Source organism: Tenrec ecaudatus, chromosome 7 (assembly GCF_050624435.1).
Source record: "Tenrec ecaudatus isolate mTenEca1 chromosome 7, mTenEca1.hap1, whole genome shotgun sequence".
Taxonomy (NCBI): domain Eukaryota; kingdom Metazoa; phylum Chordata; class Mammalia; order Afrosoricida; family Tenrecidae; genus Tenrec; species Tenrec ecaudatus.
The window spans coordinates 61,174,395-61,199,473 of record NC_134536.1 but is presented as its reverse complement, the minus strand read 5'-3'; the positions used below and the strand labels follow the sequence as shown (position 1 = coordinate 61,199,473).

General features: G+C 38.4%; 1 protein-coding gene across 2 annotated transcripts in view; it reads right to left on the bottom strand.

Annotated features, from left to right (window-relative positions):
* Positions 1-25,079, bottom strand: part of REV3L (REV3 like, DNA directed polymerase zeta catalytic subunit) — a 170,274-nt gene that overhangs the window by 67,250 nt on the left and 77,945 nt on the right. For both annotated transcript variants that reach the window (XM_075554663.1, XM_075554664.1), the window contains exons 7-11: positions 24,264-24,368; positions 23,144-23,228; positions 22,908-23,056; positions 17,934-18,044; positions 11,733-11,970 (exon numbers count right to left, since the gene is read on the bottom strand). In XM_075554663.1, the coding sequence (XP_075410778.1) occupies positions 11,733-11,970; positions 17,934-18,044; positions 22,908-23,056; positions 23,144-23,228; positions 24,264-24,368 (688 nt within the window). The remainder of the gene's footprint in view (positions 1-11,732; positions 11,971-17,933; positions 18,045-22,907; positions 23,057-23,143; positions 23,229-24,263; positions 24,369-25,079) is intronic.

Sequence of the window (25,079 nt, the reverse complement as noted above, 5' to 3'; positions counted from 1 at the left end):
TGCTGGTATGTTGCATTTACATCTTGGAGCACTAGGTTGAAGTTTGGTCCCTCTTTCCTTATGGATACCCTCCCCAAAAGTGGGTTAATACCCTGTTCCCCGACTACCCATTTCTGCCCCTTTCTCTGCCCCGCCTCTTTATTTGGCTACCATATGTACCCCTTGATTTGGTCTGGCCCCTGCCATACTACATGGACCTCACCTCAGGAATGTTTGTATACAGTAGCTTTTTCCCTATGCCCCCTTTGTATTTTTTTTTAAGCTTACCTCAGCGGACTCATGTTGTACTTGTCCTTTTGTGATTGGCTTACTTCGCTTAGCATGATTTCCTCCACTTCTTCCCATGCAGCGATGTGCTTCATGCATTCATCACTGCTTTTTTGTGATGCGTAGTACTCCATTGTATGCTGTTTCCAACTCCTTGCAATTGTGAACTGTCCCGTGGTGAACACTGGAGCACAGATGTCTGGCCGTGTTTTGTTTCTTTCCTCTTATGGGTATACATATGCCCAGTCAGAGGATTGCTGGGTCGTATGGTAACTCCATTTCCATCATGTGTTTTAGGTATCACCAGATTGATTTCCATAATGGCTGTATACACCTACAGATCCACCAAAAGTGGATGAGAGTTCCTATCTCACCACAGCCCCTTTGAAACTTGTTGCTTTCTGATTTTTTTGAGTTGGGCTACCTTTGAGGGTGTTAGGTAACATCTCATTGTTGTTTTAATTTGCATTTCTCTATGGCTAACGATAGCAAACATTTTCTCATATGTTTATTGGCCATTTGGATTTTTGCCCTTGTAAAATTTCTGTTCAGGTCCTTTGCCGACCTCCTCAGTGGGAAATTAGTTTTTTTTCTTTTTGGAAACTAGCAGAGTATTGTAGATTTTAGTAATAAGGCCTTTGTCTGATGTGCAATTGCTAAAGATGTTTTCCCAGTCTGTGGGCTCTCTTACTGATCTCTTGGTGAATTCTTTCGATGTACACAAGTGTTTTATCTTCAGTATATCCCACTTGTCAATTTGTGACTCATCTGTATTTGTGTCCTTCCCTATATGAGCCCTGTGCCAAAATTCTCAGGTTGGTCCCAATTCCCTCATTGATGGTCCTAATGGTTTGGGGTTTTGCCTTGAGTTCTGTGATCCACCTTGAGTTTATTTTTGTGCATTGAATGAGATAAGGGTTTTGCTTCATTTTAATGCAGGTAGATATCCATTTTTTTCCAGCACCACTTGTTGAAGAGGGTATCTGATTCCCATTGGATATTTTTGGGGGCCCTTATGAAAGATCACTTGTCTGTATGCGGATTTTTTTATTTCTGGGTTTTCAGTTCTTTTCCATTGGCCTATCTCTCATTATACTAATGCCATTAGGTTTTGACCACTGTGGCTGTATAATATGTGCTAAAGTCAGGCAAAGCAAGCCCTCCTGCTGTGTCCTTCTTCGTGAGGAGTTGTCTGCTAATTCTGGGCTTCTCCCTTCTCCATATGAAGTTGATAAACAGTTTTTCCATTTCTTTGAAGAAAGATGAGGGTAATTGTATCGGGATTGCATTGAACTTATATAGTGCCTTTGGCAGAACTGACATCTTGACTATATTGAGTCTTCCAATCCATGAGCATGGGATATTCTTCCATTTGTTGAGGTTGCTCTTGGTTTCTTGTAATAGTGTTCTGTAGTTTTCCCCATATAGATCTTTTGTTCTTTTAATCAGGTATATCCCTAGATATTTCAATTTGTGCTTGACTATTGTGAAGGGTACCTTTTTGATCTCTTCTGTGACCTTATCCGATATGTATCGCCGTCTGATAGTCTTCTGTTTGTTGATCTTGTAACCTGCCACTCTTCCATATTCCTCTATTGCTTCCAGTTCTCCCCTTGTGGAGCTATTGGGATTTTCAATATATAAAATTATATCATCTGCAAATAATGATAGTTTCACCTTTTCCTTCCTCAGATGTCTTTTCCTTCCTTCGATGTCTTTTCTTTGCCTTATGCTGTTAGCTAAAACCTCCAGTGTGATATTAAATAAGAGTGGGGACAAGGAGCATCCTTGTCTGGTCCCCTTTTTCAGTGGGATTGTGCTCGTCTTTTCTCCACTGTCTACCACATTGGCTGTTGGTTTTTTATATATAGCTTGTATTATCTTGAGGAATTTTCCTTCCATTACTGCCTTCTCGAGAGTAAACAGGAATTGGTGTTGGATGTTGTTGAATGCTTTTTCTGCATCTATCGATAGTATTATGTGGCTCTTATACTTTTTCATGTCAATATGGTGAATGATACTAATGGTCTTTTGTATGTTGAACCATCTCTGCATCCCTGGTATGAATTCTACTTAGTCATGGTGAATTATTTGTTCTATATACTTTTGCATTGTATTGGCCAGTATTTTGTAAAGGATTTTTGTATTGATGTTCATTAAAGATACTGGTGTATAATTCTTGATTCTTGTGGGATCCTTGCCTGGTTTTGGTATCAGTTATACTAGTAGCTTCATAGAAGGAGTTCAGGAGTTTGCCGTCTTTTTCTAATTTCTGGAACAGTTTGTGTAGGATTGGTATCAGTTCTTCTCTAAATGCTTGGTAGAATTCTCCTGTGAAGCCATCTGTTCCAGGGTTGTTGTTTTTTAATGTTCGTAATCCCTTGATAACCTTGTCTATTTCTTCTATGGCTATGGGTCTGTTGAAATTCTTGATGTCCATTGAGATAGTCTAGCGAGGGATTGTTTTTCCAAGAATTTGTTCATGTTTTCCAAGTTGTTGAATTCATTAGAGTACAGTCCTTCATAGTACTGTGTAATTATCCTTTTGATTTCATTAGGGTCTGTTGTAATGTCCCCTCTTTCATCCCTCATCCTTGCTATTTATATTTGTTCTCTCCTTTCTTTGGTTAGGTTTGTCAGAGGAATGTCAATTCCATTCATCCTTTCAAAGAACCAACTTTTAGCAGCATTTTCCCCCATAACATTCTTATTTTCCCTCTCCGAATCTCAGTTCTGATTTTTATTATTTATTGTCTTTGCAAGTAGTAGGATTGGATTGTCCTGTTGATTCTGCTTTAGTTGCTGTACATTTTGTGCCAGTATATCAATAAGTCTCTCTTCCTTTTTCATGTATACATGTATTGCTATGAAGTTTCCACTGATAACTGCCTTTGCTGTGTCCCATAAGTTTTGGTATGTAGCGTTCTCATTCTTGTTGGTTTCTAGAAATTTCCTATTTTCTTTTCTTTCTTTTTTTGTTGTTGAAATTTCCCATTTTCATCTCTGATCTGGTCCAGTACACACTCCTTTTGCAATAGAGAGTTATTCATTCTCCAAGTGTTTGCTCTTGTTTTCTTCCTCTTCCTTTTGTTGACTTCCAGCCTTGTGGCACAGTGGTCAGAGAGAGGTCTGTATGATATCAATGTGCTTAAATTTATGCAGATTCACCTTATGCTCCAGCAATGTGGTCTATCTTTGAATATGTGCCATGTAGGCTTGAAAAGAATGGTTGTTGTTTTTTTTTTTTAATTTGGGGGAATAGCTCTGTAAATACCTAGCAGGTCAATTGTCTAATTATAGTGTCTAGATCTCTAGCCTCCTTGTTGAGTTTCTTTCCCTGTGACCTATCTTTCTCGGAGGACGATGTATTGAAGTCACCTACTATAATTATTGAGGCTGGGATTTCTTTTCTCAACTTTTGGAGCACTCTTTGTTTACCGTTCCCTTGAGCATTATATAGTGCCCCTCATTTCTTTTTATGGCTTTCACTTTGAGGTAGATTTTATCCATGATTAGGATCACAACCCCTACTTATTTTTTAAACTGCTGTTTGCTTGGTATGCTTTTCTCCAGTCTTTGACTTTCAGCCTATTTTTGTCTGTAGTCTTGAGATGTGTCTCCTGTAGACAGCAGATTGATGGGTTGTGTTTTCTAAGCCAGTCTGCTAGCCTCAGTCTTTTAATGCCTGAGTTCCGTCCATTGATATTCAGGGTTATTATCTCCATATGTGGACTCTGTGATGTCATCTTATACCTTTTTGTTGGGTGTTTTCCGACTTCCCTTTCTTATCAGTGTGTTGTGCATGTGTGTGTGTGTGTGGTTTATTCTTGACTTATTTCCACCCTTAATCCAATGCTATCTTGGGGGCTGTTTTCTCTTTGTTGACCTCTGGGTGGGGGTATTCTATGTGGGGGTCTATTTATGCTTAATGAGTGCTGTTCTTCTGCCCATACTGGGTTGGCAAGGATCTTTTTTTTCTTTGAAGGTTTCTTCTAACAAATTCTTTGCATTTTTCCTTGTCTGGGAAGACTCTTACTTCTCCATCTATCTTGATCGATAATTTGTCTGTGTTGAGTATTTTTGGGTTTGCGTTATTTTCCTTCAATTTTTGGAATATGTTACTCCAATCTCTCTTCTTCTTCACAGTGTCCGCTGATAGATCTGAGCATATTCTTATTTGTGAACCTGTATGTGATTGCTTGTTGCCCCCTAGATGCTCTCATTATTTTATCAAGGCTAGGAATTCTCTCCCTGTTGTTGTTGGCTGCCACCCTGTTAGTCCATCTTCATGGAAATTCCATGCACAATGGAAGAATACACTCACTGCCGTGTTCAGTGCTATCCCCTTGATCAAATGCATATCTGACTACTGTGATCTATAGTATTTTTGCTGGTTGATTTTCAGAAGTATAACTCCAGGTCATTCTTCTTAATTTGTCATTGTAAGCACTGATGAAATCTGCTCAGCATTACAGCAACATGTGAGCTTCTAGTGACTAATGGATGGTGGCTGTGTATGGGTGATACAATGAAATGCAGCTTCTCCTTCATGGAAGGCAAGGTTTCAATCACTGAACTACCAAGATTCCATTAGTTGTCTTCCTAAGGTACAATTTTTTTCAACTTTTATTTATTATTTCTGCCTTTGTCCACTGTAGATACACAGAGACACAATGGCTTAGTGACAGAGTAGTTATGCCCTTCACTGCTAACTGAATGGTTGGCAGTTCCCACCTAACTGCTGCTCCACAGGAGAAAACTGTTGCCATCTACTTTCATACAGATTATTATGGGGCAGTTCTACTCTGTCTTGTAAGGTTGCCGTGTGTAGGAAGTAATAATAGACAATACACAATAATAGCAGATATACATATGAATCTATACCAATTTCTACATAACCTTTAAAATATTTTAAAGCCCAATTCTTCTCTTAGGTCAAACATTTTCTATTCCTCCAAATCTTTCTCAAAAGGGAGAGTGTCACAAGTCCTTCTAGTCTTCTTCCTTTCCTTTGCCTTGTCATGATTTTAAAAATATGGTACCCAGAGCAGAAAATAACAACCAATGTATAGAGCAGAATTATCAACTACTTTATGCTAGTAGCTACATACATGGGCTTTTGTCTAATATTTATAACTCCATCAAGTGGGTTCTAGTATTATCCTCACTGACCTCTCCACCAGCTTACTCTCCCATCACCAACTCTGATATGTTAGTAATGAGCTCTAAAAGTACCATTAGCTCCCTATGGTGTTAAGTCCAAATACCTTGATTTACCGCCACTGCTTCTATGAGCTTGATTTTCTCAGATAGAAGAAATATCCCTTAACAAGCAAAGTATTATCATAGTATTTTTTGTTGGACTTGCCAGTTTTTATTAAAATGACCTCTACTAGACTGTAAACTAGATAATACCCAGGTCTAGTTCATCAATATAATGATCACTCACTGCATCTAACATGTGACCTGCTCAGTAAGTACCATGTACACGGAAAACTGCACTAGTCCTAGTGACCAGTAACTTTTCCACAAATTGAACAGATTCATGTATATTGCAGAACAGGAATAATTTATGAATTAGAAAAGAAATAAAAGCATGTCATACCTTTGAATCATGACTTTGCAGTTGAAAATTTTAAACATAAATTCAGAAGTTTTACCAGCTTATACTTATAAAAGGTTAATGACCACTTATTTGCCAGCTTATCATACTGTGGTGACTTACATTTTGTTATATTACAAATACCAATGGTCACCAATGAGGGCAGGTTTCAGTGGACCCTCCAGACTACGACAGACTAAATGATGATCTACTTTACAAAAAACAAACTGTGTAATGAAAAACTTATGAACAGCTACAGACCAATGATACAGTGCTGGAAGCCCCTCAAAATATGATTGGGGAAGGGCTGTCTCCTCAAAGCAGAGTCAACTTAAATTCGTGGACAGAATAAATCCTTTAGGACTTTGTTTTTTTGACATATCACCAAACAAAATGCGAAGGAATAGCTGCAATTATCCATTAATAATTTAAAGCTGGAATGTACAAAGTATAAATCTAGGAAAATTGGTTGTTAAAATAAAGAATACATACAAATCAACATTCTAGGCATTAGTGAGCGAAAGTAGCCTCACTATTGGCCATTCTGAAGGGGAAATTTTGTTCTAATATGTTGGGAATAATAAACTGAAGAGGAAAGACATTGCAGCCATCTTCAAAAGAACAGTTCAGGTTCTATCCTGAAGTACAGGGCTGCCAGTCATAGGGTAATGGCAACAAGCTATATCAAAGACCGATTTAAAAATCCTATTCAAATTTGAGCACCAACCACTAATGTCAAAATGAAAGATTTTTAGCAACTTCTGCAACTGGAAATTGATCACACTTGCACTTAAGATGCATCAGCAGTAACGGCAATTGGAAGTTGTGAGATGGCACCCAGGACATCTTTTATGAAGAAAACAAAAGGTCTGTAAGACACAGGAAATGAAGACCAAGATGGATGTCCTGAGACATTCTCAAGCTGCCCCTTCAGTGAAGAGAAACTAAAGTGAAGGGAAGAAATGATGTAGAAAAGTTGAGCAGAAGCTTTCAAAGGATGGGTTGAAAAGACAAACTGAAGCACAATAAAACACACACAGACTTTAAGTTAGAAAGCCAAAAGGAGATAAATGAAATACAGTCACTGTACCACAAATAATTGATTTTAAATCTTTTCAGGAGGTGGCAAATAATCAAGAGCTAATAATATCAAAGGAAGAAGTACAAGCTGCCTGAAGGCACTGGTGCCAACAAGGCTCCAGATATTGACAGAATCTAATTTGTGATGTTTCTATAAATGGATGCAATGCTAGAAGTGCTCATTCTCTATGGCAAGGAATTTGGATGGAGATACCTATTTGAATGGAAAAGACCCATCCACCTCTGTGCCCATTTAAAAGAAACATAATCCAACAATCGTGAAAATATATTTATGCATTATTTTATATGTATTATGTCATATTAACATACATACTAATTATATATTAATATAGCACCTAAGTAAAATTTTACTCAACAAAATTCAGAAGTAGTTGCAGCAGTATATAGATAGGAAACTGCCAGAAATTCAAGCTGGATTCAGAAGAGGAGGTGGAATAAGGAATATCATTGTTATATCACATGGATCTAGGTTGACAGCAAAGAATACCAGAAAGATGTTTACTATGTTTTATTGACAATGCAAAGACTATGTGGACATAACAAATTATGGATAACTTTGCAAATCATGGGAATCCCAGAGCACTAATTGTGTTCATCATGCAAGCTTGCACATAGACCAAGAGGCAGTTGCTTGGACAGAACAAAGGAATGCTTTATGGTTTAAAATCAGAAGAGTTGTATGCTGGGGTTCTATCTTTTTATTGGACTTAATCGATTTGGTGATATCTAAAACAGATGGAAATCAAGTTACCATATGACCCAGCAGTCCCCCTACTGGGCATATACCCAGAAGAGGCAAGAAATAAACCACGGCCAGACATCTGTGCTCCAATGTTCATCGTGGCAGAGTTCACAATTGCAAGGAGTTGGAAACAACCTAAATATTCATCAACGGATGAATGGATTAAAAAACCATGGCACAATCATACAATGGAGTACTACACATCCCTAAAAAAGCAGTGATGAATGCATGAAGCACATAACCACATGGGAAGAACTGGAGGAAATTATGCTAAGCGAAGTAAGCCAAGCATAACAGCACAAGTACAACATGAGTCCACTGAGGTAAGCTTAAAAATGTAAAAGGGGCATAGGGGAAAAACTATTATATAAATAAATTTTAGGGTGATGTCCACGTAGTATGGCAGGGGCCAGACCAAATCCAGGAACACATATGATAGCCAACTAAAAAAGAGGGGGCAAAAAAGACATGGGTAGCTAGGGGAACGGGATACTTACTAACCCATGCAAGTGGAGGGTGTTGTTCATCTCTCCATAGGAGAGGGAGAGTGGGACAGATTTCAACCTGGTGCTCCAAGATGTGAATGCAACATATCTGCATGAAGCAGGGAACCAACAGAGAGGTCTGTGGGGCTGGACCCAAACCCAACTACGTAGACAGCCCCTGTCTCCTCCCAGAAGAATGTTCCACAGAGGACAGCACTGAAGCTACAGCTCAGGGAGAGGGGCACGACTGATCCGAGCACACAGGAGCAAACGAAGAAGGAAGGAGAGAGAGTGGAACACATCTTGGCCCCACAAGCCCTGAGGATAATATTCCTGCTCAAGCACCCAGTGCACAAAAAGAACCATAAGGACAGCCACACCACAACACAAGATGTTCCTCACTGACCCATATCACTATGAAGGACAAAACTGGAGGCACAATGCAGGAATTGTACTTGATCTGACCCCACCACCCTGGGGTGAAACGCTAAGGGCGTGCAACAGAGCAGCAAGGGAAGCAAAGCAATGGCGTTCCCGAGGAATACTAAAAATAGACTTTGGGGCCAGGCATGGCACCCCATCAGACTTGGACAGAAAACACGCCTAAAGGTCAACAAACAGACCTGGAACTATTTATTCTTTTGTTTGTAGGTGGTTTTTTGTTGTTGTTTGGTTTTCTTTTGTTGTTTTTGCATGTTTATCTAGACAAAATAGGCAGGCTAAACAATTAGAGGAGAGAGCAACGGGACCGATAGTTCTGGGGAGACATGGGAGAGGAGAGGCAGGGAAAGGAGTGGTGTTAAGGAGGGCATAGGGTGCTTGGTAGGGCTTGATCAAGGGCAATGTAACTGGGAGGACTACTGAAACCTGAATCAAGGCCGAACATGATAGTGGGACATGAAGAAAGTAAAAAGAAATAGAGGAGAGAACTAGAAGGCAAAGGGCCTTTATAGAGGTCTAAATATGGGCATGTATATATGCAAATATATTTACTGTACATGCTCGAGTATAAGCCGACCAGACTAGCAGTGAGGCACCTAATTTCACCACAAAAATTGCATTAAAAATGTGCTGAAAAACTCAGCTTATACACGAGTATATATGTGTGTGTGCATATATATATAAAATAGGGGAATAGAACTATATACATAGATTTAAGTATTAAGGTTGCCGACGGATATTGGGCCTCTACTTAAGTACTCCCTCAATGCAAGAACACTTTGTTCTAGTAACCTGGGATTCCATGATGCCCACCTTCCCAACATGATCACTGAAGACAAAATAGATGCATAGTAAATGTGGTGAAAAAAGCTGATGGTGCCAGCTATCAAAAGATATAATGTCGGGGTCTTAAAAGCTTGAAGACAAACAAGCAGCCATCTAGCTGAGAATCAACAAAATCCACATGGAAGAAGCACATCACCCTGTATGATCATTAAGTGTCCATGGGATCAGGCTTCAGGTATCAAAGACCCAGAACAAACAATCCTATCATTGTGAATGAGGGAGAGTGCAGAGTGGAGACCAAAAGCCCATCTGTAGACAATTGGACACCCCTATACAGAAGGGTCACAAGGAAGAGACAGGCCAGTCAGGGTGCAATAGAGCAATGATGAAACAAACAATGTTTCTCTAGTTCTTTAATGCTTCCTTCCCCCCACTATTATGATCCCAATTCTACCTTACAAATTCGGCTAGAACAGAGCCTGTACATGGATACAGATAAGAACTAGAAACAGGGAATCCAGGACAAACCCCTCAGGACCAACAATGACAGTAGTGATACCAGGAGGTTAAGGGGAAAGTGGGGGAGAAAGGGAGAACCGATTACAATGATCTGCAGATAACCCCTTCCCAGAGGGACAGACAACACAAAAGTTGGTGAAGGGAGACACTCACTGGTCAGTGTAAGACATGAAAAAAATAATAATTTATAAATTATCAAAGGTTTGTGATGGAGGGAGGGTGAGGGATGAAGGTAGAGGAGAAATGAGGAGCTGATATCAAGGGCTCCAATATAAAGAAAATGTTTTGAAAATGATGATGGCAACAAACGTACAATATGTGCTTGATGCACTGGATGTATGTATTATGGTAAGAGCTGTATGAGTCCCAATAAGATGATTTTAAAAAGAAAGAAAACAAAGACTTGAGTCATCACCGTTGTCTTAAAAGACAAAAGCCGTCATTCCAAATTTCCTCATATCTGGACCAATTAGCAACACTGTGGTCAATACAAAAAATAATGCCAAGGATTTTATTTTACTTGGAGCTAGAATCAACTTATGGAATCAGCAGCAGAATCAAATGCATTGGGCAAATTTGCTACAAAAGATCTCTTTAAAGTGTTAAAAAGCAAAAATGTGACTTTGAAGACGAGGATGGACCTGACCCAAGTTATGGTATTTTCAACTGTCTTACAAGCATGTCAAAGGTAGGCAATGAATAAGGAAGATGAGAAAAAGGGATGTCTATAGAGTATGGTGTTGGCAGAGAATATGAATTTACCATAGGTTTACAGAAGGACAAACAAACCTGTCTTGGAAGAAGTACAACTAAGAATGCTCCTTAGAAAGATTGTGAGAGTTTGTTTCACAATCTTTGGAGATGTTATCCGGAGGGACCAGTCCCTAGAGAAGGACATCATACGTGGTAAAGTAGAGGATCAGGACAAAAGGAAGGCCTGAATGAAATGGATTAACACAGTAGCTGCAACAATGGGCTTAAACACAGCAAAGATTGTGAGGATGGTATAGGAATGATCTGTTTCATTCTGTTGTACACAGGGTTGTTATGACTACATGCTATGAGTTGGAAATGACCTGATTGTAACCATTACAGAAATGTAAAAGAAGCTCTGATGGTACAATTGTTAAGTACTCAGAGATAAGTGAAAAGTTGGCTACAATCCACCAGCAACTCTGTGGAGAATAGACCTAGAAATATGCTTCTGTAGACATTAACACTATGGGGGCAGTTCTACTTTATCGGATAGGGTAGGCATGCACTGAAATAGACTCAACAACAGTCACCAACTACAAGAGAAGTTTACAAAGGCATATTCAGTCCTGCAGGCCTAATTCTGACCACATTCAGCGTTCACAGCTGCTACTCATGACTAGAGTCAAACCAATTTAGAACAAAACCACAGTTCCAGAATGAACCGGAATCCCACTGGGTGCTTCTGGATCTGTATTACCTTATTAATTTTTGACATTTAATCCTTTCAGTTTAATCAGATCTAGACATCATACCTAATCTTCAAGCTAACACTAAACATTACTAATAGCGAATAAACAAATACATGGCTTCTGGAGTTAGGTTCAATGGCCTCAACTTGTGAGGATCATGAGAGACTGGTCACGAGAGGGCAGGCTTTACTGTCATGCATCGTGAATGCTGCCATGAGCAGAGTCAGCACAACAGCAACTAATTTAAGAGCTAATCATTTCAGCGAAGGAAAACAAGTTTCAGCCTAGAATATGAAGTTATGTCACATGAAAAACAAATGGCTACTTAATAATCAATGAATTACCTCTTTTTGGCAGAATGTTCTTCAATATTGCTGTCCCATCTCTGGGACATCACCAAACTAAGTTCCATTTCTTCCTTTTCAATTTGTGGTTCATTTTCTTCATCATCACTGTTCTGTGTATTTTTATAGTTTCCAAAGGAGCGACACGGTGATGACATCTTATTTCTCTCCCCCTGATATCCATCACTTTCCAAACCAGCAAGAAGATGCACCAGGGCCTCATCAGGACTACTGTCCACTACAAAACAATTGAAATATGAAATCATCACCAAGAAATATCATAATTTCTGAGGAATCCAATAATTCTGCTCAATTATAAAATAATATCACATGTTAGCATATGTCACCGAAATGTAGCTGATATACAGACTTGGTATTAGTACAACTCTTCCATTAAAGGAAACTGTCTGCATTAGAATGATTTAGTGATTAATTCAAAGAATAATTCTGGACCCCATCTCAAGTCACTGAAAGAGAATTTCTGGGAGTAAGCAGGCATTTTAATAAGCTCCAATCTCTTGTAACACACCTAAAGGAACGAAAATAAAGATATTCACAAGTGTTTCAAATAAATATAAAGCAGATCATATATAAAAAGTAACGCTAAAAAAGTCTTAAAAATTATTTAAGTGAAAACCCCATTCCTCCAAGTTAACTTTATTTAGCTTACAGAATAATAGAAAGAAACCTGTGGTTGAAAAATCACAAGAGAACTTTAAAATTGTTTAATAACATTAGTTTAAAAATCACAAAGACCATAATGAGGTACTATTTCATACCCACTAGAATGGCTGAAATAAGAAAGACAGATAATAACAAGTGATGGCAAGGATGTGCAGAAATTTGAACAATCATGCATTCCCAGTGAGACTGTAAAACTTGGAATTTCTCAAAACATTAAAAATAGGGTTAGAATTTGACTCAACAATTCTACTCCTACGCATTACTTGAGAGAACTCAAAGCACATGTCAAAAGGCCAAACATGATGACGGAACAGAGGAAAGTAAACGGAAAGAACTAGGAGGCAAAGGACGTTTGCAGAGGCCTAAATCCAGGCATGTACACATGTAAACGTACTTAGATAACGAGAGGGGAATACACCTATATACTTATATCTATATGTTAAGAATTAAGGTTGCAGATGGACATTGGGTTTCCACTCATGCACTCCCTCAATGCAGGAACACTGTGTTCTATTAAGCTGGCATTCCATGATGCTCACCTTCCTGACACGGTCACTGAAGAAAAATCAGGTGCATCAGCAAATGTGGTGAAGAAAGCTGATGGTGCCCAGCTATCAAAAGACATAATGTCAAGAGGGAGGGAGAAAATGAACAGCTGATATTAAGGGCTCAAGTAGAAGGCAAATGTTATGAGAATGGTGATGGCAACAAATGTACATACATATGTGTTTGACACAGTGGATGTATGTATGTATGGATTGTGATAAGAATTGTACGAGCCCCCAATAAAATGATTTAAAAAAATTAAAAGAATAGATAACATTAATAAAAGATATAGCATCTGGGGTCTTAAAGGTTTGAAGATAAACAAGTGGCCATTTAGCTGAAAAGCAACAAAGTCCACATGGAAGAAGCAGACAAGCCTGTGTGATCACGAAGTGTCGATGGGATCAGGTATCAGGCATCTAAGATCCAGAAAAAAATCATACCCAATGTGAATGGGGGCGCGGGGCGGGCGTGGAATAGAGACCCAAAGCCCATTTGTAGAAAATTGGACATCCCCTCACAGAAGGGTCACAAAGAAGAGATGAGCCAGTCAGGATGCTGTATAGCACCAATGAAACACACAACTTTCTTCTAGTTCTTCACTGCTTGCTTCCCCCAACTATCAAGACCTCAATTCTACCTCACAAATCAGATTAGACCAGAGTCTGCACACTGCTACAGATATGAGCTTGCAACACAGGGAATCCAGGACAGATAAACCCCTCAGGGCCAACAATGAGAATAGAGATACCAGGAGGATAAAGGGAAGGTGGGGGAGAAGGAGGTAATTGATAACAAGGATGGACATATAATGCCCTCCCAGGGGGATGAACAATGGAAAAGTGGGTGAAGGGAGACAGAGGACGATGTAAGATATGAAAACATATTGTTGCTTGGTTTTGCTCTGTCTTGTTTTTGTGCATGTTATTATCTCCGCAGGTCTGTCTAAATAAGATAGGCTGGATGAACAATCTGGAGGTAAAAACAATGGGACCAACAGTTCCGGGGGGACATAGGAGAGAGGTTAGAAGGGGGAAAGGCAGTGGTGTTAGCAAACCCAGGGACAAGGGAATAACCAGTGATCCAAATCGGTGGTGAGGGGGACGTAGGAGGCTGTTAGGGCATGATCAAGGGTAATGTAACCAAGAGGAATTACTGAAACCCAAATGAAGACTGAGCATGATAGTGGGACAAGAGGAAAGTCAAAGGAAATAGAGGAAAGAGCTAGGAGGTAAAGGGCATTTATAGAGCTCTAAACAAAAGCATGTACATATGTAAATATATTTATATATGAGGATGGGGAAATAGATCTATGTGCATATATTTATAGGTTTAGTATTAAGGTAGCAGAAAGACATTGGGACTCCACTCAAGTACTCCCTCAATGCAAGAATACTTTCTTCTATTAAATTGGCATTCTATGATGCTCATCTTCCTGACACAACCACTGAAGACAAAGCGGGTGAATAAACAAATGTGGTGAGGAAAGCTGATGGTGCCCGGCTATCAAAAGATATAGTGTCTGGGGTCTTAAAGGCTTGAAGGAAAACAAGCGGCCATCTAGCTCAGAAGCAACAAAGCCCACATGGAAGAAGCACACCAGCCTGTGTGATCACGAGGTGCCAAAGGGATCAGTTATCTGGCATCAAAGAAGAAAAAATCATATCATTGTGAATGAGGGGGTGGGGTGCAGAGTAGAAAACCAAAGCCCATTTGTAGGCCACTGGACATCCCCTTACAGAAGGGTCTTGGGGACGAGACAAGCCAGTCAGGGTGCAATGTAGCAATAATGAAAAATACAACTTTCCTATAGTTCCTAAATGCTTCCTCCTCCCCCACTATCATGATCCCAATTCTACCTTACAAATGTGGCTAGACCAGAGGATGTACCCTGGTACAGATAGGAACTGGAAACACAGGGAATCCAGGGCAGATGATCCCTTCACGACCTGTAGTGTGAGTGGTGATACTGGGAGGGTAGGTTGGAAAGGGGGAACTGATTACAAGGATCTACATATAACCTCCTCCCTGGGGGATGGATAACAGAAAAGGGGGTGAAGGGAGATGTCAGACAGGGCAAGATCTGACAAAATAATAATTTATAAATTATCAAGGGTTCATGAAGGAGGGGGAGTGGGGAGGGAGGGGGAAAATGAGGAACTGATGCCAGGGGCTTAGGTAGAGAGCAAATGTTTTGAGAATGATGAGCGCAATGAACGTACAACTATGCTTTACACAATTGATGTATGTATGGATTGTGATGAGTTGTATGAACCCCTAATAAAACGATTAAAAAGATATAAAAACAATAATCTATAACTTATCCAGGGTTCGTTAGGGAGGGTGGGGAGGAGGACAGACGGACGGACAAATGAGTAGCTGCTATCGAGGGCTCAAATAGAAAGTAGGTGCTTTGAAAATGATGATGGCAGCATACGTGCAAATGTGCTTGACACAATGGATGAATGCATAGATTTTGATAAGAGATGTAAGAGCCCCCAATATAAGTATTGAATAAAAAAATATGTCAGTACAAAATGTGGTGCACAATACCATAATAGCCAAAAAAGTATGAGACCATTCATATGATGGAATATTATTTGGCAGTAAAAAGTATTAAGATACAGACACATGGTATCAAGTGGACAAACATCAAAACTATTATGTTAAGCGAAAGCAGCGGGGCATTAAAGATCACATGATATGAAGGTATTTATCTGAAATGCTTAACACAGGCAAATCTAAAGAAACTGAAAATAGATTAGAGATTGCCAAGTGTGAGGAGAGTGATGCTAATGGGCAGAAGGTTTCTTTTTTGGGATGAAGAAAATATTCTGGAATGAGATAGGGCAATGGTTGTACAACTGTGACTAAACTAAAAACCACAAATTCTACTTCACAAGGTATATTTTATGGCATGGGAATTGTATCTCAACAATACTTTTTTCCCCCTTTGAAGATTATGAAGATGTGATTTGTTTTAATTCAGTTCATAACCTTTTTCTATAAAATGAGATAATGCACTACTAACTTATTCAAATATCAAGTTTTAGATTTTCTTTTCTGACATTGAAGAGACTGATTCAAATGTTACTAATATAAAGTAAAAATAATATTTACTTATTAAGTCCATTTTGACGATGACTTGTTTCTTAAACCTGGATATATAATTTTTTCTTTTTCCCATCACACACTTTGAAATATTACTTTTGGTAACTGAAATGGAGACATTTACTCCTCAGATCGTTGAGTGCACTGACAATGCAACCAAACGGCAGGAGAATAACCTCTGTTGACAATTCACAACAGTTGCCTACGTGCCCTTTACGATGGCTCTCTTTTTCAATTCTTGACTTTCTCTGTTTCTCACTTTCAGGTGGCAATTTTAACTGGAATATAATTTAATATATATTTTAATTTATTAAGAAGGAGAAATAAAGCATTTTAGATCATTAACCTCAAATTGGAGGGTGACCTTTCATTTAAAAGAAAAAAAATCCCCTGTTTAAAATTTCCATGAAATACGACTGCATACAATGATTTTAGTATTACTGTTAGTTTGTTAAGTATGTTCTACAAACATATAAAAATTCAAACAACATAAAGACATTTTATGGACCTATCATTACATTTGATACTGAGAACGACAAGGTAAAGGTGGGAATAAAACATAAAATCATGGCAATCAAAGCACGAAGCACGCTTACTACTGTGCCACTTTATGCAGCAAACTTTGAAGTGTACCTCTGAAAAAGATGTCAGTTAAACTAAAACACGGACGTCTAGTAAGTAGTTTACGGCACTACTGAAAGTACACTGAGAGTGATGGTTTAAGAAACCACGACAGCAAAGACACTAGGAAATAAATCGCATGCACTCTATCGAGCCACAACTAAATGGCTTGGAAGGAAATACCTCAGGTGACTTCCCTTAGTCACCAACAGAGAGCCAATTTTGGTGTTCTAGTAATGCACTCTGGAGTATTTCTGTTCAAATTTAGTACATTATTCTCTCTAAACAGAGTAAAGTTAAAGAAAGAAAATAGGAAAAACAGGGATGATTACCTTTCATAATAAAAAAAAAAGAATTTACAAAAACAAACAACACCGCAGAAGAATATACTTGAGAAGACAGCACTGAAGCTACAGCCAGGGAGAGGGGCGCGTGTGATCAGAGCACACAGGAGCAAATGAAGGGGGAGGAAAGAGAGTGGAGCACAGCCTGGCCCACCAACCACTAAGGATGATATTCCTACTCAGAGCACCCAGTGCACAGAGAAGACCATAGGGCCGGCTCCACCCCGAGACAAGACATCCCTCACAACCCATATCACTATGAAGGACAACACTGGAGGCACAAGGCAGGAACTGTACTTGATCTGACCCCACCACACTGGGGCGAAACGCTAAGGGCGTGCAACAAAGCAGCAAGGGGAGCAAAGCAATGACGTTCCCAAGGAATACTAAAAATAGACTTTGGGACCAGGCATGGCACCCTATCAGACTTGGACAGAAAACACGCCTAAAGGTCAACAAACAGATCTGGAACTATTTATAGGCTTGTTTTGTTTTTTGTTGTTGCTTTGTTTTGCTCCATTATTGCTTTTGTTCTTCTTATTATCATCTCTGCAGGTCTATCTAGGTAAGATAGGTGGGGTATCAGGGCTCAAGTAGAAAGAAAATGTTTTGAAAACGATGATGGCAACATATGTACACAATGGGTGTGTATGTATAGAATGTGATGAGAGATGTACGAGCCCCCAATAAAATTATTAACACCCCCCCAAAAAACCCACATAAAAACAAAGCTACTTGATTTGATTTTATTCTCTATAGATTACTTAGTAAACATGCCTCATTAATCTATTCAAATCAAAGAAGTAAAACATAAGCTTTTCATAAACAATCTAATGGTGTTGATTTGAAACACGGATGCAGCTAAATTTAAAATGTTAGTAGTATAATTACTTACTGAACACTGGTGACTCACTCAGTCTTTGGGTCAAAGGTCGGAAAGTTTGACTATTTTCCATGAGATTCAAAATTGCTTCTTCATTAATAAGAACGTCCTCCACTTTGTGACCTTAAATAAAAAAGAATTCAAACACATTAAAGCATTGTCCTAAGTTGAAGGTTTATTATTTGTGTAAATTAGGGGGCCTTAGTATTAAACCAATTTAAAATTGATCTTTTAGTGATAAGTAAAAATTTAGTAGTAAATAAAAGGTAGTAAATAAAAACTTCATGTCTAACCAATCATACGGAATTTATGACTTGCAAAACATTTATAATCTTCAGTCACTTTAACCCTATGCTAGTTTGAACAATTATATTACTACAATAAAAATGATAACACATTAAAATACAAAAAAGGGACAATAATACAAATGATCTCCTTTGAATAATAAAAGTATTCATCTCTATGGCTCAAAATTTGCAAATAAATTAATTTCATAGTAGTTCTATGTTTCCTAGAAAGCTTTTAATTTATGGTTTCAGAATATTAGTCTTTAAGCAAGTGTGTGTGCACGTGCATGCATGTATTATAAGAACAATGAGGGAGAAGGAAAAGCTGATGAATAAAACAATTTTTTAAAAGATTTTGAAGGACTAGCCCTGACCAGAAGAAAATATCTGCAATCCATGTAACTGACAAAGGCTTGGTATCTAGAATACATGAGAAACTCCTAAAGATCAGTTGGAAAGAGACTAACGACCCAAGTGAAAATGGGCAAGACACAGGAATAAGCAATTCTCAGTTAAAAAACCCAAATAAAGGTGCTCAAACCCCTTAGTTACCAGGAAATGCCAATTAAAGCAAGGAGATACTATTGTATAATATTAGAAAGGTGGGAAATTAAAAATTTGACATTATTGACTATTCTTGAAGATGCAGACTTGAATAAATAGTGGAACTTGAAGTTTAGGTACAATCGTTTTATAAAGCAATTTGCAATACTGGTATTACTGTTGTGTGATAATTTTGTTGCTAAAAATCCTAAAAATATGAAAAACTAACCAGTAAAGGTAACGGTGTCCTTAAATGGTACATATTAAGCACTCAACTACTACCCATACGGCTGGCAGTTCAAACCCACCCAGAGGTGCGTTGGAAGTAGAGTGTGATCTGCTTCTGGAAGCTACAGTATTGAGAACACTAAGAAGTGTAGTTCTACCTGCACACATGGCATCTGAGTTACAACTGACTCATGGCAAATCACCACCACCATCAAAATAACAGGAGAAAAATGGTTAAGATAAAACTTGGGTCACTTAGTAAGCAGAGCACTAACAAAACCAGTAATTGGTACCTGAAGATTTAACTCTGATTATTCAAGCAGGAAGCTTTTGTCTGGAGACTGTCACTTTGTGTGCTGTCTAGTTAACTCTGAGTCACAGTGACACTATAGGACAGGACAGAAGTGCCTCACAGGATTTCTAAGACTAAATATTTACAGAAGCCGATTGTCACATCTTTCTTCCATGGAATGGCTAGCAAGTTTTAACTACAGACCTTTCCGTTAACAGCCAAGTGCTTTCACTACCAAGTAAGCAGCCTTCCTTTTTCTGATATACCCAAATCAAACCACTGCCAGAGTCTATACTGACTCATAGCAGACCCCTGCACATTTCCTAGACTGTAACTGTTTCGGAGTAGAGCCCAGTCTTTCCCCCTAAGAGCTGCTGGTGGGTTTGAACCTCTGACCACTACAGCACTAGGGCACCTCTGACATATGGCAACCCTACATGGCAGAAGAAAACTGCCCCAAAGGGTTTCTTAGGCCGTATTCTTTAAGGGAGAAGATCACCATGTCTTTTTGTCTTTGGAGCTTCTGAGGGATTCAAACTACCAACCTTTCTGTTAGCATCTGAAAGCTTAACTATGCACTACCAGTGGGGTTTCTTGGGGGCTGCTACAGTGAATATTAAAAATACACAGGAATAATATTATGGAAACACTAGTTATATTTTGATTAGCATGGAGCTGGCAAGTGATAAACAAATGGAAGTAGAATTCTAAGTCATCGGGCTACTGAGGTGTGCTCAAGAGCCAATGCAACCTGTCCTGAATAGGAGGCTATACGGTATGTGGGCAGAGCTCTTGGGAAGGACTGGATGTATGTACTCATTTTTTGCTGTTACTATTATTTTACAGAGTAAAAGAGTCCCTGCTGCCACTGCAGCAGCTGAAAAGAGGGCTTCTCCCTTCCTGCTGATGGTTGTGACTCTCCTGCTATTCTGGCCCCCCCCACCCCCCACCCCCCGTTTAGAAAAACCACAGGTGACTTTTAAGTAAACAGTTTATCATCCTTTTATTTACCAATCATGTATGAGCTAATTTACTTTCCTGGAATACTGCCGTAACAGATGCTATCTAGGCATTTGAGTAGATGTACGAATATACCCCCAAGAACCATGAAGTTCACACTTATGAAGAGTTTCTGTAGAGAAACTCTTGAACATGGACACAAGGAGACAGCCACAGTGCTGCTTAAACTCACTGCCATCAAGTCGAATCTGACTCAGGGTGACCCTACAGAACAGGGTAGAACTGCCCCTGTGGGTGTCTGAGACTGCAACTCTTCATGGGAGTAGAAAAACCTCATCTTTCTTCCATGGAGTGGCTGGTGGTTTCAAACAGGTGACCTTGCAGATTGCAGCCCAATGTGTAACCACTATGACACTAGAGCTCCTGCAGTGGTGCTTACAACACTGCAAAAGTGAAAACCATATAATGGTTATAGCAACTGAATATAGAATGTTGCTTCGTTTTCCAATGAAACAATAATCAGTAGCTAAAATGAATGGCCTTGAACTATATGACTGAAGAAAGATTTATTTCAAAATTATACTGTTGATGTAAAAAGATGTTCAATATCATTAGTCATTAGGGAAACAAAAATTAAAACATTACATTTACTATGACAGCAGTAATAAAGAGTAATTTTAAGTGCTGGTAAGGATGTGGAGTCATTGGAATTCTTATACATGGCTGGTTAGAAATATATAGTGGTGCAGCCAACTAAGAAAACACAAGTAAACATCTTTCTGGTATTCTCTGCTTTCAGCTAAGAATCATTTGACATAGCAATGATATCCCTTGTTCCGTGTCCTCTTCTGAAGCCGGCCGGAACCTCTGGCAGTTCCCTGCCAATGTACTGCCGTGACCATTGTTGGATGGTCGTCAGCAAAATTGTATTTGCATGTGCTGTCCATGACATCATTTTACAGTTTGAACATTCTGTTGGGTCACTTTTCTTAGAATGGGACAAAAATGGATCTCTTCTGGTCAGCTGGCCAAGTAACTGACTTCCAATTTCCAGGCATAGATGAGGAGTGTGCTTCATCAGCTTACAGCAACCTTTCAATGGGCACTCCCCCAGTTCCTGGAGGCTTGCGTTTGGCTAATGCTTTCAGTGCAGCGTGAGCTTCTTTTCGCAGCACCATTGGTCCTCGCTCAGATGCTACCTGCTGAAATGTGTAAGGTTGACTCGTTCTTTTTGGTAGTGACTGTATTCTTGCCATCTTCCTTTGATGTTTCCTGCATCATTCAATATTTTACCTATAGAATCTTTCAATATTGCAACTTGAGGCTTGCATTTTTTTCTTGAGTTCTTTCAGTTTAAGATATGCTAAGCATGTTATTCCTTTTTGGTTTTCTAACTTTACAGGCTGCAAACATTTCATTATAATATTTTACTTTGTCTTCTTGAGCTGCCCTTTGAAATGCTCTATTCAGCTCTTTTACTTCATAATTTCCTTCATTTGCCTTAGCTAATCTATGATTAACAAGAGGAAAAAAAATGCAGTACAGAAAAAGTAGAGTGTTATGATTGAGACATAACATGGATTTTTACTCAGTAATAAAAAGAAAACAAGTTTCTGACACATGCTACAATACAGAAAAGACCACAAATTGTATGATTTCACTTATATGATGTGGCCTGGAGAAAAAAATTTAGATAGACAAGGAAGTGGTTACTTGGAGCTGGAGGTGGGAATGGCTATGATGGTAAACGGGCACAAGTGCTCTTTTTGGGGTAATGGAAATGTTCTAAAATTGGTTAGAGGAATTTTTGCGCAACTCTAAATTTACTATAAATTGCTGAACTTCACAATAAAAACGGGCAAATCATATGTAGTGTAAATCACACCTCAGCAAATTTGATAAGAAACATTATTAAGAAAAGATTAAGCTGCAGAGCTCCACGCCAAATAGAAAACTTCAGGTAACGCTTGTCTTTCTAAAGTTCACTTCACACCTCTCCATGTGCAGTTCCTATGATCTGTCTTGTTTGTGTGTTTGTTTTTTGCTGAGAGAAACAAGAGTCTTCGAGGAAAAAGGCTAGCAGTAAAACTAGTTCTGCAGCAAGCAACTAAAGAGGCAGCATGCACCCTGAGCTATGAGACCGGCTGTGCCAAGACCCCTCCCTGGGAACCAGACTCAGCATCTCCGCATGAGCCACGGGAAGCTCTGAACACGGCCTGCTAGTGTTATTTTAGGTTTTCTGTATAATTGGGTATGATGTTGTCATTTTTGGGGGGTCTGAGACTGCACAAAAATTTTTCTCATATAAATTATTGGCAATTATTTCTTCACTTTATACCATTTTAGTTTATGAGATATTTCAAAGGAATACTCTACATTCAGAGAGCAGAGAAAATCTATGTTTATGTAATATTTAAAATGTAAAACTAGGAGACATATAAAAAAGATTTAAAAGACAGATATAAGAACAATTAATTTATACCAACTTCAAGATAGTGCTTAGCTCTCCAAAGAGGGAGGATTTTTGCTAAACTTACAATGTTTGCTTCTAAGAAGAAAGAGGGGGGAAGTAACCACTACCCCCAAAAACCAAAACGTTCATTCAAATATCTCTCAGTGCTGGACACAGCGATGCCCGTTACAGTATTTTCTGTAGGTGGGAAAACAAAATCTCACCTTTGTTCATCTCAGTCTCTCTGTGGACTTCTACCATATTAGCTGGGGTACAGTGAAGCATTTCTTGCGACAAAACTTCTGAGTGCAATGTTAACTCAGCAGAGAACTCCTGGGATCCATCACTGTAGTCCACAGATCCTGATAATGTTCTGTTCAATTAAAGCATATCCTTTATAACAAACTAGATAATTAAGCAAAGAAATTAGTTCCAAGATATATAATAAATAACCACTTACACAGAGAAATCATTCTGTTTGAGAATTTCCTGAAGTCTCTTCTGAAATTTTTTTTCACTTTCTGTGGCTGGCACAAACCTGCGATCTTTGAATTTTAAAAAATATATTAAAAAATGTAGATAACAAATAAATGAACTTTCGTTTCTCCTAGCTTTAAGAAATGATAGCAATTTCCTACCTTTCTCTTGACACAATACTAACACCTAAATGTAGTCCTATTATAAAGTCAAACAAAAAATAAAACGAGTGGTACTATAATTTTACAATGATTTACTTAAGGTCAGCTTAAGATTAAGGACTACCATTATTACCTAACTATACAACAGAAAATATTGATTCCCATCTATTATTGTAATTAATATACATACATATAGAACCTAGACATCTTTTCCTTATAAAATACAGTATCTCCATTTTAAAATGCATCAGAAGTACTCAAAATTTACCCAAGTATTTTTTTGTGCCCAAGATATAAAATATTTTAAAAAAATAAATTTGACTATAATGTAAGCTATGACTTTTTTCCAAATTGAATTACCTTTTCTTTTTCTACTATTATCAAGGTTGGGTTTTGTTTTTGTTTTTTTGTATCCATGGTATTTATTTAGGCACCCTCAAATTCTTCTTGAATATAGCCGGGTTTAATAATAATCAACACAAGTACTTTCTTCAGAGGTGTAGATAATGAAATGAGATTTTTTATAACATGGAGAAAATAACTTAAGGGCAGTACTTCATGAATTAAGTAATCTTTTCAATTTGTAATAAACTAAAAATCACAGCACTTCTAAGTTAAGTTTTGTGATCTGTGAGGATCCTATAGCTCATTTGGAAGGCTATAATTTATTCGAAGGCAAAAATGGCACACAAAAGTAGTCATGGGGATATGGAAGCGTGCACTGAAACTTAAGGGCCCTGCAGATGTCAACAGGTGACGCTTTGGAGATAAGTATAAAGAGAGAAAATTACTGATTGCAGGGAAATGAAAATAGGAAAGAAATAGAGAAAATGTATACATAATTTAAAAAGTACAACATAATGTTAAGGTGAAAATTTAATGGCTTAGTTTTAGCTACAATATTTAGTTTTAATAACCATCGGAGTACTTTTGGGTTGATACCTTGTGATTCAGGCTGGCTAATTTGAGAAGTTTCATTTCTGTTTCTTCGTCGTTGCTTTTCATCTTCCCATATGGCCTGCAGGCCAGGGTTTCCACCAATTTGAGCTGTAATTACAGTAATACTTCAATACTAAAAGGGTCAAAGTGAAAAATCCTTAAAAATATAAACTCAAACTTTAATAAATACTGTTTAACAGAGGGTGGGTTGGAAAGGGGGAACCGATTATAAGCATCTTCATATAACCTCTTCCCTGAGGGACAGACAACAGAAAATCAGGTGAAGAGGGACGTCGTACAGTGTAAGATATGAAAAAATAATAATTTATAAATTATCACAAGGATTTATGAGGGAGGGGGGGAGCGGGGAGGGAGGGAAAAAATGAGGAGCTGATGCCAGGGGCTTAGGTAGAGAGCAAATGTTTTGAGAATGATGAGGGCAATGAATGTACAAATGTGCTTTACACAATTGATGTCTGTATGGATTGTGATAAGAGTTGCATGAGCCCCTAATAAGATGATAAAAGACTGTTACCTATGCTACACCATGCTTCAAGACAAAATTTCATTTATTTCTAATTATAAATAAATATTTCATAATTAAAAATTGTTTAATGAAATAATTACCTATTTTGTGAAATACAACAGACTTACACATTTTCCCAACCTATGCTTTTCACCTTACTCTTTAAGTTTTCTTTCTACTGGCTCCCGTAAACACCCAGCAAATGAGAAAATTTAAGTATCTGATGATAGTCAATAGCTTTAGTGGCAAAGTAGGTTACGTATTAGGCTGCTAACCCCAAGGTTGGTAGTTCA